General features: G+C 34.3%; 1 protein-coding gene and 1 non-coding gene across 2 annotated transcripts; one reads left to right on the top strand and one right to left on the bottom strand.

The window, feature by feature from the left end:
* Positions 1-3,347: 3,347 nt before the first annotated feature.
* LOC104247155 (heat shock 70 kDa protein 15-like) lies at positions 3,348-9,241 on the top strand. Its single transcript, XM_009803112.2, has 10 exons — positions 3,348-3,565; positions 4,240-5,450; positions 6,361-6,588; positions 6,680-6,775; positions 6,855-7,067; positions 7,364-7,558; positions 7,841-7,987; positions 8,064-8,213; positions 8,330-8,460; positions 8,633-9,241. The coding sequence occupies exons 2-10, from the start codon at positions 4,281-4,283 to the stop codon at positions 8,841-8,843; spliced, it is 2,541 nt and encodes an 846-aa protein (XP_009801414.1). The 5' UTR covers positions 3,348-3,565; positions 4,240-4,280; the 3' UTR covers positions 8,844-9,241.
* Positions 9,242-11,357: 2,116 nt separating this feature from the next.
* On the bottom strand, positions 11,358-11,431 carry TRNAR-UCG (transfer RNA arginine (anticodon UCG)). The gene has a single exon. It is a non-coding gene; the product is annotated as a tRNA-Arg (tRNA).
* Positions 11,432-14,000: the final 2,569 nt, after the last annotated feature.

Genomic DNA, 14,000 nt, shown 5'->3' with positions numbered 1-14,000 from the left:
TTTCCTCTCATCTTGCCCTTTTTATTATTTAATAGTCATATTTTATCTTTTACCCTACCTTTTTATATAATAACTAGTTTTTAGACACGTGCGATGCACGTGATTCTATATCGTCGATTGTTATAAATTTCATATAAAAAATGATACTAAGTCTTAAAATGTATACATGTTCCAAAAGCATTTTTTAAAGTTATATAAAATTATTTTTCCATCGAAAATACATTTAAATTTTTAAATAAGCTGATGTGATCAACCACATACATTTTCACCAATTGTGCGTGCGTGCTTATATAGCATCCTTCCATGCATCTCATCAATTTATTACTCTATGCAAATCGGCCAAAAAATTTACTCACCTGTATTAACTATGCACCAATGCTAATAAACAAATGACACAAAGTTGTCTTAATATTTTTACTAAACGAACATTTACCTCAATATTTAGTCAAATAAAATAAATTCAAACAAAATAAATTCTTTTAGGAATAACAATAGTAAGTTGTGCTCCACATTTTATTTTATTTATAGGATAGTATATTGCCTTATCTTGATGGGGCTCTTTAAAATATCTTAAGAAGACATGAAAAAAAATAAGAAAGTGCACATCAACTAATAAATAATATACTTAGAACAACAACTATTTATTGCTATGGCTATATTCAAAGTAAGTTAGAATGCAGATATCACTATAAATTTTAGGAATAAAGATTGCTCCCAAAATTTTGTATACTATAAAATTAAATAATCCTTCCTTCGACTTTATTTTCCTCTTATTTGCAGACCCACCCGATCGTCTACTATTTCAACATATTTCACATAAGATAGTAAATTTATGTGAGACATGTTAGAATGGTGACTCCCTTACTATTTGGAGAAATAATGATTCTTGAACTCTTTTGTCAACATCAAATTCCACTACTATCTTCCTCTAATTTTTATTTTTTCCCCCTAATTTTGGACTTTTCGGTCACTTCACATTCGAGTGTAGTTGGATAGGGTCTAAATCCATTTATAATTTTACCTTGTGATATCCATAAATATAAATTAAAAAGATAAAAGATTTAGTTGTCAACAATTAAGACACACTTGTTAACCTTCAAAGAAATTAACACACTTGTTAGACTTATACTTGAATATGAAAGTCTTTGTTGCCACTTAGAAGCAAATGAAAGATCAAAATGTGATATTAATCATAGTAAGAAAAAATTTAATTAATCTAAATTCAACAAAATAGAAAAGAAATTAAAGCCAAAAAGTCAAAATGTAAACATAGATCTCCCTCACCCACCCTCTTAATTTTTTCTCACCTGGAGAATTATATTACCCATATAATGTAAGATGAAAGAAATATGTATTGATCCACCAAATTTACTTCTTTAAGAGTTTTGTCCCATACCTGACAGAAAATAAGTAATGTAACAAACTAAGAATACATTTGAAAAGTCTCCTTAAAGAAAAGAAATAATATAGAATACTTACACAACAAAATTCAGCAGATCAGAACCATCAAAAAGTGTATGTAAACTAATTCACAGAATTCATGACTTTTTCTCTTCCTTTCTTCCCTAACTTCCAACTAGGGGTGTTTATGGTTCGGTTTGGATCGGTTTTTCCCTAAAAAGAAACCAAACCAAGTAAGTCGGTTTTTCAAATATTAGAACCAAATCAAACCAACTAAGTCGGTTTTTTCTCGATTCGGTTTATGTCGGTTTTTCGGTTTTTTCGGTTATTTATCGGTTTTTTCTTAAATATAAGACATACACTACCAAACACATATTTCGGCGACCCCATTTTTAACGTAACACTATTAAATCAACTACCCATCGAGAGATCTATTATTTACCAAGATATATTGATGATAATTGAATCAAATAGTGATGAATAATTTAAGGACTCAATTAAAAATATATAATTTTATATTGAAATAGATTCTTACACTTAACAAAGAAAACTACCAATCAAACTAGAATATAAAGGTAAAGAACTGTACTAAAAGTGCAAACGATTAACATTTACTATAAAAAATTTGAAACTTTGCATAAAAGTATACATATATATATAGGTGTAATTCTAAATTTAAAATAGCTACTCCTATATTTGGTTTGGTTCGTTTTTTTTATTAAAACCAAAACCAAACCAAATTTGATCAGTTTTTAAATTTCAAAACCAAAACCAAACCAAACCAAAAAGTATCGGTTTTTCTGATCGGTTTGATTTGGCTTTCGGCTTGATTCGATTTTTATGAACACCCCTACTTCCAACCATTCGTTCCCATTATATTTATGTTAGTATTAGCTTTAATAAATTGAATATGATTCTTTATTGAGTTATTCAATGCAAATAACTTTTCATATTCTTCAGAAATTTTATATCAAAGAAGAGGTTGTGGGTTAAATTTAGAGGGTAAATTGGTCATTTAATTTTTAAGGATATATAAGTAAAATAACTTCATCTGAAAGTCTTCATGCTTATAATATAGTATGATATTACCTCGTACCTTGCTTTCAGAATGTATTGTACTGTATCTTACAAACAATATATTCTATTCAAATATTGTATACATCAAAATGATACAGTACAATACATTATAATACAACATTATACGATATATTTTGAAATGGTACATGGCAACCATCCAATTTAGGAAACCAATGGGCTGCAAAATTTGAAATCTGAAATGTACGTAAAAATAGCACGGTATAGCCAGTTTTCGGATTGGTCATTCAAAAATAACCAGCGTTTTCGAAGTCAATGAAAATAGTCATTATTTTGTTGCAACAAAGACCGGTCCAGCATAATATACTGGAGTTCGGTGCACCTGTGTATGAACTCCAGCATATTATGCTGGACCGGTATACTTTGCTGACTCCAGTATAATATACTAGAGACTGGAGCACCGGTGCTCCAAACTCCAATATATTATACTAGACAATTATACTTGTTGGAACTCCAGTATATTATGCTGGAATTCTAGTGTACTTATGTTGGAACTCCATCATATTATGCTGGAGTTCCAGCATACTTATCCTGGAACTCCAGTATAATATGCTGGAGTTCAAGCATACTTATCCTGGAACTCCAGTATAATATGTTGGAGTTCAAGCATACTTATGTTGGAACTCCAATATAATATACTGACATATTTTTCGGGTTTTAAACAATATTTTCGCTCAGATTTATTTTTATATGAAAAGTGGCTAAATTTCGATTACTTTTGAAATTGTGCTATTTTTGAACGACTAGTTGTAAATCTGGCTATTTTTGAATTTCTCCCGAAATGTACACCTCAATAATTTGAAGCCCATGACGCCTAGGAATTTTTCAAGATCCCGTTAGCAGGAGAAGATGTTTCTAGAAGCTTTAGCATCTCAACAGTGTAGACGCATCGCATTCCTCACTCGCCCTACTAGTAGAAAGAAAGAAATACCCTCTCATTTCAGCATCCTCTGTTTTGCTACAAAAATAGAAGGACAAAACGGAGGAACCTACGTGGAATATTCCAGAAGCCGCCGTTACACCACCGGTCGAGCGATCCTTCCAACACCTCAGCCTCGTCGTCTCTAAGGTACGCTTTGATTACTAAATTTTACTCTTCCCTAACACAATCTCGCAGATCTGTGATTTGAATAAAATTTCGATTTTTCTTTGTCGATGCTTTAGATTTGAACATCCTATAACTCAATACGTAACATCCAACATATTACACATTTTCTTCATTAGGTAGATTTTACGAAGAGCTTTTTATTGTTCTATTTGCGGCATTTTTTAGTTTTGCATCTTGAGAGGTTGTTTGGTATATAAGACGAAGTATGAGAACTAAGCAGGATATTATCTATTTTAAATCAATGCCTTATTTAGCTTAAAGAGGGAGATATGTTGGGTATAGTAATATACACTAGCTCAGTCGTGATTGAAAGTCATCCTTGGCAATTGAGTTTATCTAATGAATGTTTTTTAGATCTGCTGAAAGTTAGGTTGACTTATCTTGTGATCTTTTATTCATCTTTCCCACCCCAATGTAACCGCTAATTTCAGCATATTTTATTAGTAAAACTAGCAATCGCACTAGAGAAAACTCGCAGTGAGAAGCTTTGTTGGTTTTCTATTTAAAGCAAAGCTCAGTTTTAGGATTAGTGGGCGCTATCATTTGAAGCGCATTATGTTTTTTTTTAGTGTGAGTAATTTGGTTTACATGCATTGAGTCCCGGTTTTATTTGGTGTCTTCTTGGTGCTGTTCAGGTAATTTATATTTCTGTTGGAAATTGAGCGAGGCAGCAAAGATGAGTGTGGTTGGTTTTGACTTTGGGAATGAGAGTGGTGTTGTTGCAGTGGCAAGGCAGAGAGGAATTGATGTTGTACTTAATGATGAATCGAAGAGGGAAACACCAGCTATTGTTTGCTTTGGTGAGAAGCAACGTTTTCTTGGGACAGCAGGTGCTGCATCAAGCATGATGAATCCGAAGAATACAATATCTCAGATAAAGAGGTTAATAGGACGGAAATTCTTAGATCCTGAGCTGCAAAGAGATCTTAAGGCATTGCCATTCTCGGTGACTGAAGGGCCTGATGGATATCCTTTGATCCATGCTCGTTATTTGGGGGAAATGAGATCTTTTACACCCACCCAAGTTCTTGGAATGGTGTTTTCAGATCTGAAGATTATAGCGGAGAAAAATCTTAATGCAGCAGTAGTTGATTGTTGTATTGGGATCCCTGTATATTTCACTGATCTTCAGAGAAGAGCTGTTATGGATGCAGCTACAATTGCTGGCTTGCACCCTCTCCGTCTAATCCATGAGACAACAGCAACTGCATTGGCTTATGGTATCTACAAGACAGATCTGCCAGAAAATGACCAACTAAATGTTGCTTTTGTTGACATTGGACATGCAAGCATGCAAGTTTGCATTGCAGGCTTCAAGAAAGGCCAGCTGAAGATATTGGCTCATTCATTTGACAGATCACTTGGAGGAAGGGATTTCGATGAAGCACTCTTCCAACATTTTGCTGCAAAATTCAAGGAAGAATACAAAATTGATGTTTTCCAAAATGCGAGGGCTTGTATTAGACTTCGAGCTGCTTGTGAAAAGTTGAAAAAGGTTCTTAGCGCAAACCCTGAGGCACCTTTGAGTATAGAGTGTTTAATGGATGAGAAGGATGTCAGAGGGTTCATCAAGAGAGAGGAATTTGAGCAGATCTGCATTCCAATATTGGAGAGAGTAAAAAAGCCATTGGAGAAAGCTCTTTTAGAAGCTGGACTTACTACTGATAATGTTCATTCTGTTGAGGTTGTTGGCTCAAGCTCGCGAGTGCCTGCGATGATGAGAATTCTGACCGAGTTCTTTGGGAAAGAACCAAGGAGGACCATGAATGCTAGTGAGTGTGTGGCGAAAGGATGCGCGCTACAATGTGCTATTCTCAGTCCTACCTTTAAAGTTCGAGAATTTCAGGTAACACAGCTTATCGCTGCTGCTTTCTTTGGATGATGCATATTTCCATGCTCATCTTGGTTTTAAGCGCTTTGAATTTCATAATGTCATTGGGTACAGCTATATTGTTTATGAAATTTCTTTAGTGACCGAGAAATCCGTCTGTCCCAACCCTTAAGGCCGACTGCAACCTTCGAAACTCGGGGATAATGGGCCTGCCCTTCTCCACTTAAAAACCAGGCTTAGTTCATATGGCACATGGCTTATATTGTTTATGAACAGCCCTTAAAAATTATTTATAGACTGTTGTAGTCGATCTTCTAAAGATCGAATTTGAGGCAGGTTGGTGTGGTGGCAATGCTGGACTTGAGGGAAAACTGATATTGACTTGAAACAAATATGATAGTAATTTTTTCTTTTGGATCGATTTTTCTCATTATTGCATTTACTTCAGGTACTGTGCTTTCTAGGAGTCTTTTAGCCCTGTTGGAGTCTCTTATGTCAGTAGGAATTATAGATAACTTCTAGTACTTCTTACTTTTATTTTGTAAAATGTTAGCGTGAGATGAATTTAAATGGAACATGGCCAGAGAGTCATACAGCCGACCCAACTTGTTTAGGACTGAGGCGTTGTCGGATCGACTGAGTGGAATTCAGTGGTGCACTTTCCTTGAAACAAATATGATAAATAGATAATGAATGGCAACGTATGAGGTAACACAAAATTGCCTTCTTGACTGAAAAAAAGGAACATAAGACTTCCTAGGATGGCTGAATTTCTAGTTGAAGCAAAGGTGGATTATATATTGAACTTGCTGGTCCTGCATTATCTGTTATTAGAAGATTATATTTGCACATCTAGCTTCAAACGGATTTATTTGGAGTCGATGCATGGGTTTAAGAGTTAAAAGATTTCGCTGGGTGATTGAAGGTCAATGAGAGCTTCCCTTTCCCAATTGCTTTGTCATGGAAGGGCTCTGCTCCAGATGCACAAAATGGAGCAGCAGAGAATCAACAGAGCACAGTTGTTTTCCCTAAGGGAAATCCGATACCAAGTGTGAAAGCTTTGACATTCTACAGATCTGGCACATTTACAACTGATGTACAATATGCTGATGTGAGCGAACTGCAGGCACCAGCAAAGATCAGTACTTACACGGTAATTTTAGTTATCACTTGTGAGATGCTTTATTTATAGATGAATCCTTCAATCGCCCCATTGATTTTCCTTGATGTTTGTTGATTGACAGATTGGACCATTCCAATCTACTAAGAGTGAACGGGCCAAATTAAAGGTTAAAGTACGGCTAAACCTTCATGGTATTGTCTCAGTTGAGTCAGCAACTGTAAGTCCTGGAAATCTTTGATTATTTATTTAAGAGTAGGGATGTTCATAGTCTCATGTTTCCATGGTCTTTGATTCAGCTTTTGGAAGAAGAAGAGGTTGAAGTCCCAATTGTAAAAGAGGAACCTATTAAAATGGATACAGATAACTTTTCAGCTGATGCTGCTCCTTCAACTACTGCTGAAACTGACGAAAACATGCAAGATGCTAAAGGAGCTGCAGATGCTTCAGGGGTTGAAAACGATGTTCCGGAATCTGGAGACAAACCTGTCGAAATGGCTACAGACACGAAGGTGACTTATTCTCTCTCATCTTAAATTGTTGTTGGTTGTTTAAGCTAGTTTGTACTATTAATTATCATGCTTGATAATTATTTGACATGTTATGCATTTATCAGATGCCAAATTTGTTGTCACTTGTCAGATATCAATGGTTTAATGTTTACCTCTATGTTTAATCCTTGAAATGTGCAGGCCAAATATGTCCTTTTTCTGATCTAAAATGAGGAATTTCTTTTAAAAATTTGGTTGAATATTTTGTGCAAAGGTTATCAGTAAATTTCTGAATTTATGGTTATTATTTCTTGCAGGCTGAAGTCCCAAAGAAGAAGGTGAAGAAGACAAATGTACCAGTGACTGAATTAGTTTATGGGGCATTGGCAGCTGCTGATGTACAGAAGGCTGTGGAGAAAGAATTTGAAATGGCTCTGCAGGACCGTGTCATGGAAGAGACAAAGGACAAGAAGAATGCTGTTGAGGCCTATGTTTATGATATGAGGAATAAGGTATGTGTTGGCCTTATAGTGTTTATATGGGGAGATTGGGTTGGATATTGATATGTATTGGCCTTATAGTTTTTGTCTCTTGTTGCCTCTTTGAGCCGAGGGTCTCCTGGAAACAGCCTCTCTACCCCTCGGGGTAGAGGTAAGGTCTGCGTACATATTACCCTCCCCAGACCCCACTTGTGGGATTACACTGGGTTGTTGTTGTTGTTGTTGGCCTTATAGTTTTTATATGAGAACATTGGGTTTGATATTGATTATGTTTCTCCTCCACAATATCTCTAGCTGCACGACAAATATCAAGAGTTTGTAGTGGATTCAGAAAGAGAACAATTTATTGCTAAACTTCAAGGGGTGGAAGACTGGTTGTATGAAGATGGGGAGGATGAGACCAAGGGTGTTTACATTGCGAAGCTTGAGGAACTTAAGAAGGTCTGTGTTTTTCTGTTTACCCAATTTTGTGCTTCCTCTTTTGCCTTTGAAACTGAATTATAAGATGCAATCTCAGCAAGGTGACCCAATTGAGCAAAGATACAAGGAGTACACAGAGAGGGGATCTGTAATAGATCAACTGGCTTATTGCATTAACAGTTATAGAGAGGCAGCAATGTCAAATGATCAAAAGTTTGATCACATTGATTTAGCAGACAAGCAGAAGGTGTGCCTGTCATCAGTGTTGTTTTTAGCTGTTATTTTCTTTTGCATGATCCTCTTCGTCCTGGCCTGCAGTATGGTCTCACGCAGTCACTCTTCTGTTTATCTTGCACTTTCTAGGTTCTTAATGAGTGCGTTGAAGCCGAGGCTTGGTTGAGAGAGAAAAAGCAGCAGCAGGATTCTCTTCCAAAGCATGCAAACCCTGTTCTTTTGTCGGCGGATGTTAGGAGGAAAGCAGAATCACTTGACAAGTATTATTCTTCTTCAAATTCCATCTAATAAATTCACTTTTGACCTATATGTGGTCTAATTCTGAAGTTTTTATTGATCACTGACTTTCTTGCTAGCTTTGTGTTAATTTTCTTAGATTTGTATTACTTAGCTAACTTTCTAATGCTTCTGCTATTATATCTGTCTGTACAGGGTTTGTAGGCCTATCATGATGAAACCTAAGCCAGCTAAGCCGGCACCTCCTGAAACACCTACACATGCACCTGCTGAAGGAGGTGAGCAACAGCATCAGGATGCGGAGAGTCCTAATCCACATTCCAACCATGACACCAATGCTGATGGTGCTGAAGTACCCCCAACTGCTGCCGAGCCAATGGACACGGACAAATCTGAGGCCAAATAAAGTGCTTCATGAGTTTGGTGGTTGGTTTGGTCTTCAAATACTTTATGCAGCCTAAGATGTGGTTTCATGTTATAACTGTTGGCTTTTGAGGCTTATCTTTGAAGGTTCTTAGCGGCAACACTATATTTCCTCAGTGAGATAGGTTCGGCCATCTTTATAGTTGGCTGGTCAGCAATTATACTATTCACAGGGTGACTTTTTTATAATCCTGTTTCTTCAGGGGTTTTTGAGGTAAGTTCGATTGCATTCCCAATTTTCTTGTTACTAAATTATTTTTCACCCGAGTCATGTCTGTCTTTTTTATAAGCAAGTATTGATGTGTATCCGGAACCAGGAACCTTGGCATTCTTTTGCGCTTTATTGTATTGGTATAATGGAGCCTACCTGTCAATTCAAGATGTCCAGTGTGCAATATCAAACGTGAATGAATGCATAGTTGAGATTAACTTAATACCAAGAGTAAGAACTGTTTTCTTTGTCAAAATCTCCCTCAATTACTTTTATTTTCCCTCGACCGTATGCAAAAATTTCATCACTCACCATGATTAGTCGAGTAAACCTTACTATAGTGCTTTCACGGAAGTAAAAAAGTATGTAAAGAGAAAATGAAAGAAAATCATTTCATTCTATGTACTTGGTGTAGAAAACACGAACGTGGAAAAAAGTGCACTGTCTGCCCTTTATAAATGATTTTTTGAAACTCCAGTTCGAGCTTTCTTTATTTCTCTAACTCGCAACAATCCTCATCACCTCATATCAGGGATATTGATTACTGCATCTAAAGTAACTTTAATGTAGTCTCTGAGACGGGCTGTTCTCCCGAAGCTTGGGGTGTATATAGGTCGGGTTGATTCAGGTTTTCTAATTATTAAATCAATTGTGTCGGATTATTAAATTTAAAGACCAAACCAAATCAATAAAAGTCGGATTTTTTAATTTCGGGGTTTTTTCGGGTTTCAATATATAAAATTTTCATATTATAAAACATAGAATTTGTGCTCCAAATATTTCTTTAATCCTAGTAAGACAGAACTATATAAGGTATGAGATGAGCCATGGTACTGTACTGAAATATTCAACAATAAAGATAATAAAATCGTATAATAAATATTATTAACAAGATGAAAAATGAACATAATCTAAAATTACTAAGTTGCTAAAATAAGTACGACTAATAAGTACTACTATTAGTCGGGGTGTTTTTTTCCAACGTCAAACCAAATCAAACCGAACCATATTTGAGATTTTTTTTTCCGATTTGACTCGAATTATCAATTTGGTGCGATTTATTGGTTCCTTTGTACACCTCTATCAGAAGGAATGTCGTTAATCGTTATACATACTTCATTGTGCATATTAAAGTGAACAGAGACCGTATCCACTTTATTATTGAAGTGGATATGCGTAAATATAAAACTGTACATCTCTATACTATATATTATTTCTACTGAAACGGCATAAAATTACATTGTTACGCTACATTAATATTGATTGACTTGCAAATCATTACCCCTGAGGATGTTATGCCCATGGGTGAACCTAGTGCGTTAACTCTGAGCTTGCATATGCGTCAGCCCCAAACACATAACATGTAGCACGTAAGTTTATTTCAAAAAATATTTTCTCAAGTCGAGGTTAAGCAACTTATCTCAGTCCAGACTAACTTTGGTCGTAAAAGTGAAAGCTTTGATTAGTTAAGTGAATTACGTCACATGAGTTCGTTTTAATTTAATAGCTTTGGTTCAAATCTTATAAGTATATCTTAAGAATCTAGTAAATTAGTACAAAAATTGATTTCGAACCAATAAATCAAATGGTTGTGGTAAAATCTCGATCTTGAACCTATAAAGTTCAAATACTGAACATGCATTCTCTTCAATCCTCATCATTTCGACGGCTTATAGCATATTTAACCAAGTTTCTCCAAGCCAAAAATATTATTTTTTTCGAAAAAAAATATTTTTTCCAAAGTTGAAGTGTTTGGTCAAGCTTTTAGACGGAAAAAAGTGCTTTTGAGTAGAAGCAGAAGCAGTTTTGGAGAAGCAGAAAAAAATAGCTTCTCTCCAAAAGTACTTTTTTGAAAAGCGCTTTTGAGAAAAATATACTTAGAAGCAGTTTTTAAAAAGTCTGGCCAAACACTAATTGTTGCTACACAAACTGCACTTTTTGGAAATAAGCTAATTTTTGCAGCTTGACCAAATACTAATTGTTACTACACAAACTACACTTTTTTAAAATAAGCTGATTTTTGCAGCTTGGTCAAACAAGCTATTATCATTAGGAAACTGCATCTTCTGCAGGTTCAATTCTCTGTGGAAGTCCATCCTTATTTTCTCCAATATTATTCTTAATCTTCCCATATGTTTCACTGCATATATGATTTGTAAATAGAAACTTCAAGTAATCTGGAAGAAGCTCCACTCTACACTTGGAACTCCCTCTTGAAAATCACTGGATTTTGAGTTAGAAGTAAAATGACAAAAAACAAAAGTATAATTAAAAATTGTATTGATTCGACCACAGTGGGAGTCGAACCCACGACCTTTTGATCCGAAGTCAAACGCGCTAATCCACTGCGCTATGCGGTCTTGGTGATATGCAGGCACCCTTGATTTATATCATGGCAATTTTTTGTTGATGTCAGTATTTCCAAATTAATTAAGTGGGCGTTTAGGCATAAGAATTGTAAAACTCCAAAAAAAGGTGAATTTTTTCTTCAACTGAAAATGGTATTTGAAAATAAGAGTTTTGTCTAGACATAAATATAATTTTGTGTTTTTTTTTTATTTTTATGAGTAATCTGGGTGAAAATTAAAAATTTTATGACCAAACACTGATTTTGAAAAAAAAATAAAAATAAAAATAAAATAAAATTCTTATGTCCAAACAGGCTCTAAGATGCATTGCATGAATTATTTGTGTTCTTTCTGCTTTATTTAAGTCGTTGATGTTGTGCTTTTATATATGAACACGTTCAACAATTTAGTACTTGCTGATTTATTTTGTTACTCCATTTCACCTCTTTAACTCGTGCTAAGAATGATAAAAATAAATTGATAAAAGTTTTTTTTGGGGCTATAGATTAGGTTGTAAACCAATTGGATATGTCCTCCCTGATAGACAAAAAAGACCAAATAGTTATATAACTATGATTTTTTTTTTACCAAAGTCATATAACTTTATTTTTTTACATAAAAATCATAAAATTTTTACTAGATCGCACAAAATCATAGTGAACGAAAAATACAATAATCTTTCAGTATTATTTTCTTATTCCATAATTTTTTGTCTAATAAATAATAATCCAATTAAACTAGGAGTGACCCAACCCGACCCGAGCCACCTACCTAATACCCATATATATTAATAAGTGTTTACTTTCGTATTATTTTAATATATTAGTATTATCACCCGCGCGAATGCGCAGGCACTAACTATGTAATATATTTGGGTTATTTGGATTATAGGTAAATAATCTTAAAACTTAAACTTTCTCTATTAAATATAAATAATCATTGGATATTAATTAAGAAACACTACATGAAAAGATTAACCATTTCTCAAATTTCCTAGATATAATTCAATTTTTCTTTTTTGATACCATTCTCGCCGGTGTCATTGGATCCTAAAATTAGTCGGAAGCAAAATAATAACTCATATTTATGGCAAAACAATCAAAGGTTGAGACTATGAAGGACTCTTTGGATACGACTTGGCTCTTTTACTACTACTTGAACTCTTATTTTGTGTGTTGATTGTCGCACCTCCTTTTCACCGCGCCTGCGAGGCGCGTGGGGAGTTTTCTCCAGTTAAAGGACAGTCGAAACGGGATTTATTTAATTATTTCAGAGTCGCCACCTGGGAATTTTAAGGCGTCCCAAGTCACCAATTTTTAATCCCTGAATCGAGGAGAATATGACTCTGTTTATTATTCTGCGAACCAGAAATTCTGAGTAAGGAATTCTGTTAATCCGGAAGAAGGTGTTAGGCATTTCCGAATTCCGTGGTTCTAGCACGGTCGCTTAACTGTTTTTATTATTGGCTTAATTATCTTGATTTTATTAAATATATTGATGTTATCTGATTTTACTACCGCTTATACTTATTGTGATTGAGAAACCTTCTTTGAATCGAATTACGCGTACGTATATTCGTGTTATAAATTAAAAAGATGCGGAATTGTGTCACGCGTACGTGTACACAATAACTTTTGATAATATATTTATTAAGCAATCATTTTTCGAGATTGTGTTGAATCAAGAATATTTGTTTTTCTTAAATATTGAACCGCACATCGCGGGTTTTTATGAAATTAATTTAACGCCTTTGGAAAAATCCTTTTATTAAATATTCGCTCGAAAATGCGCGTACGCATAATCCGAATTTTTGCTTTTAAAAATATAATCAGGGTACGCGAACGTATCCCTAATTGCGCAAAATATTTGTAATGATATCAGGGATTTTTCTACAAATTGTTTATTATATTATGAGAAATCTTCATTTAAGATACCCTTTAATTCTTGAAAAAGAATTCACAATTTATTGAATGTTGCCCGTTGATTAGAATTCCCGCGTATAATTTATATTCGTTCCAACTATTCAAATTCAAAGAACAGAAATAAAAAAAATGATTAATACTACTTTTGACAAATATAACATATATATATATGTCAAAGGATGAATAGTATACGAAATTAACAAACATGATTTATGGAGGGAAAGAAGTATATTTTTTTTTTTGAACAATTTTCATTATTTAATTTGTGCAAATCCTATTTCTAGTTGTCATTTGATATAAAATATAGCAATTTGTATATTTCCTCTTATTCTCATATTACTTATTTTTAGTCCAAAGTTATAATTGTTTGGTTAATTTATAACGATAATCAAACTGATGAGAAATGAGTTATTATTCGAATTGATTCAATTCGAATTGTATTACATACAACATAGTTGTGCGCCTAAACATTCATAATATTCTCAACATCATGACGAGCTATACCAACTCACCTTACCCATATGATTATAAATATACCCGTCATCATGCCATATAATAACTTATATCAATCTAAACAAAATCATATTTTTTACAAGATATACTACTGACGTAACTTCTTAATATTTCCGTTCTACTTTACATTTGGCTAAAGGTATTAT

Source organism: Nicotiana sylvestris, chromosome 6 (genome assembly GCF_000393655.2).
Source record: "Nicotiana sylvestris chromosome 6, ASM39365v2, whole genome shotgun sequence".
Classification (NCBI taxonomy): domain Eukaryota; kingdom Viridiplantae; phylum Streptophyta; class Magnoliopsida; order Solanales; family Solanaceae; genus Nicotiana; species Nicotiana sylvestris.
Note: the sequence above shows the minus strand (reverse complement) of the source record. Positions and strands in the feature narration are given on the sequence as shown.

Excerpts from the sequence above, each read along its gene's own strand:
- LOC104247155 (XM_009803112.2), top strand. The coding sequence starts at position 4,281 with ATGAGTGTGGTTGGTTTTGACTTTGGGAATGAGAGTGGTGTTGTTGCA. Across the intron at positions 5,451-6,360 it reads TTAAAGTTCGAGAATTTCAG|GTCAATGAGAGCTTCCCTTT; the intron begins GTAACACAGCTT and ends GGGTGATTGAAG. Across the intron at positions 6,776-6,854 it reads TCTCAGTTGAGTCAGCAACT|CTTTTGGAAGAAGAAGAGGT; the intron begins GTAAGTCCTGGA and ends TCTTTGATTCAG.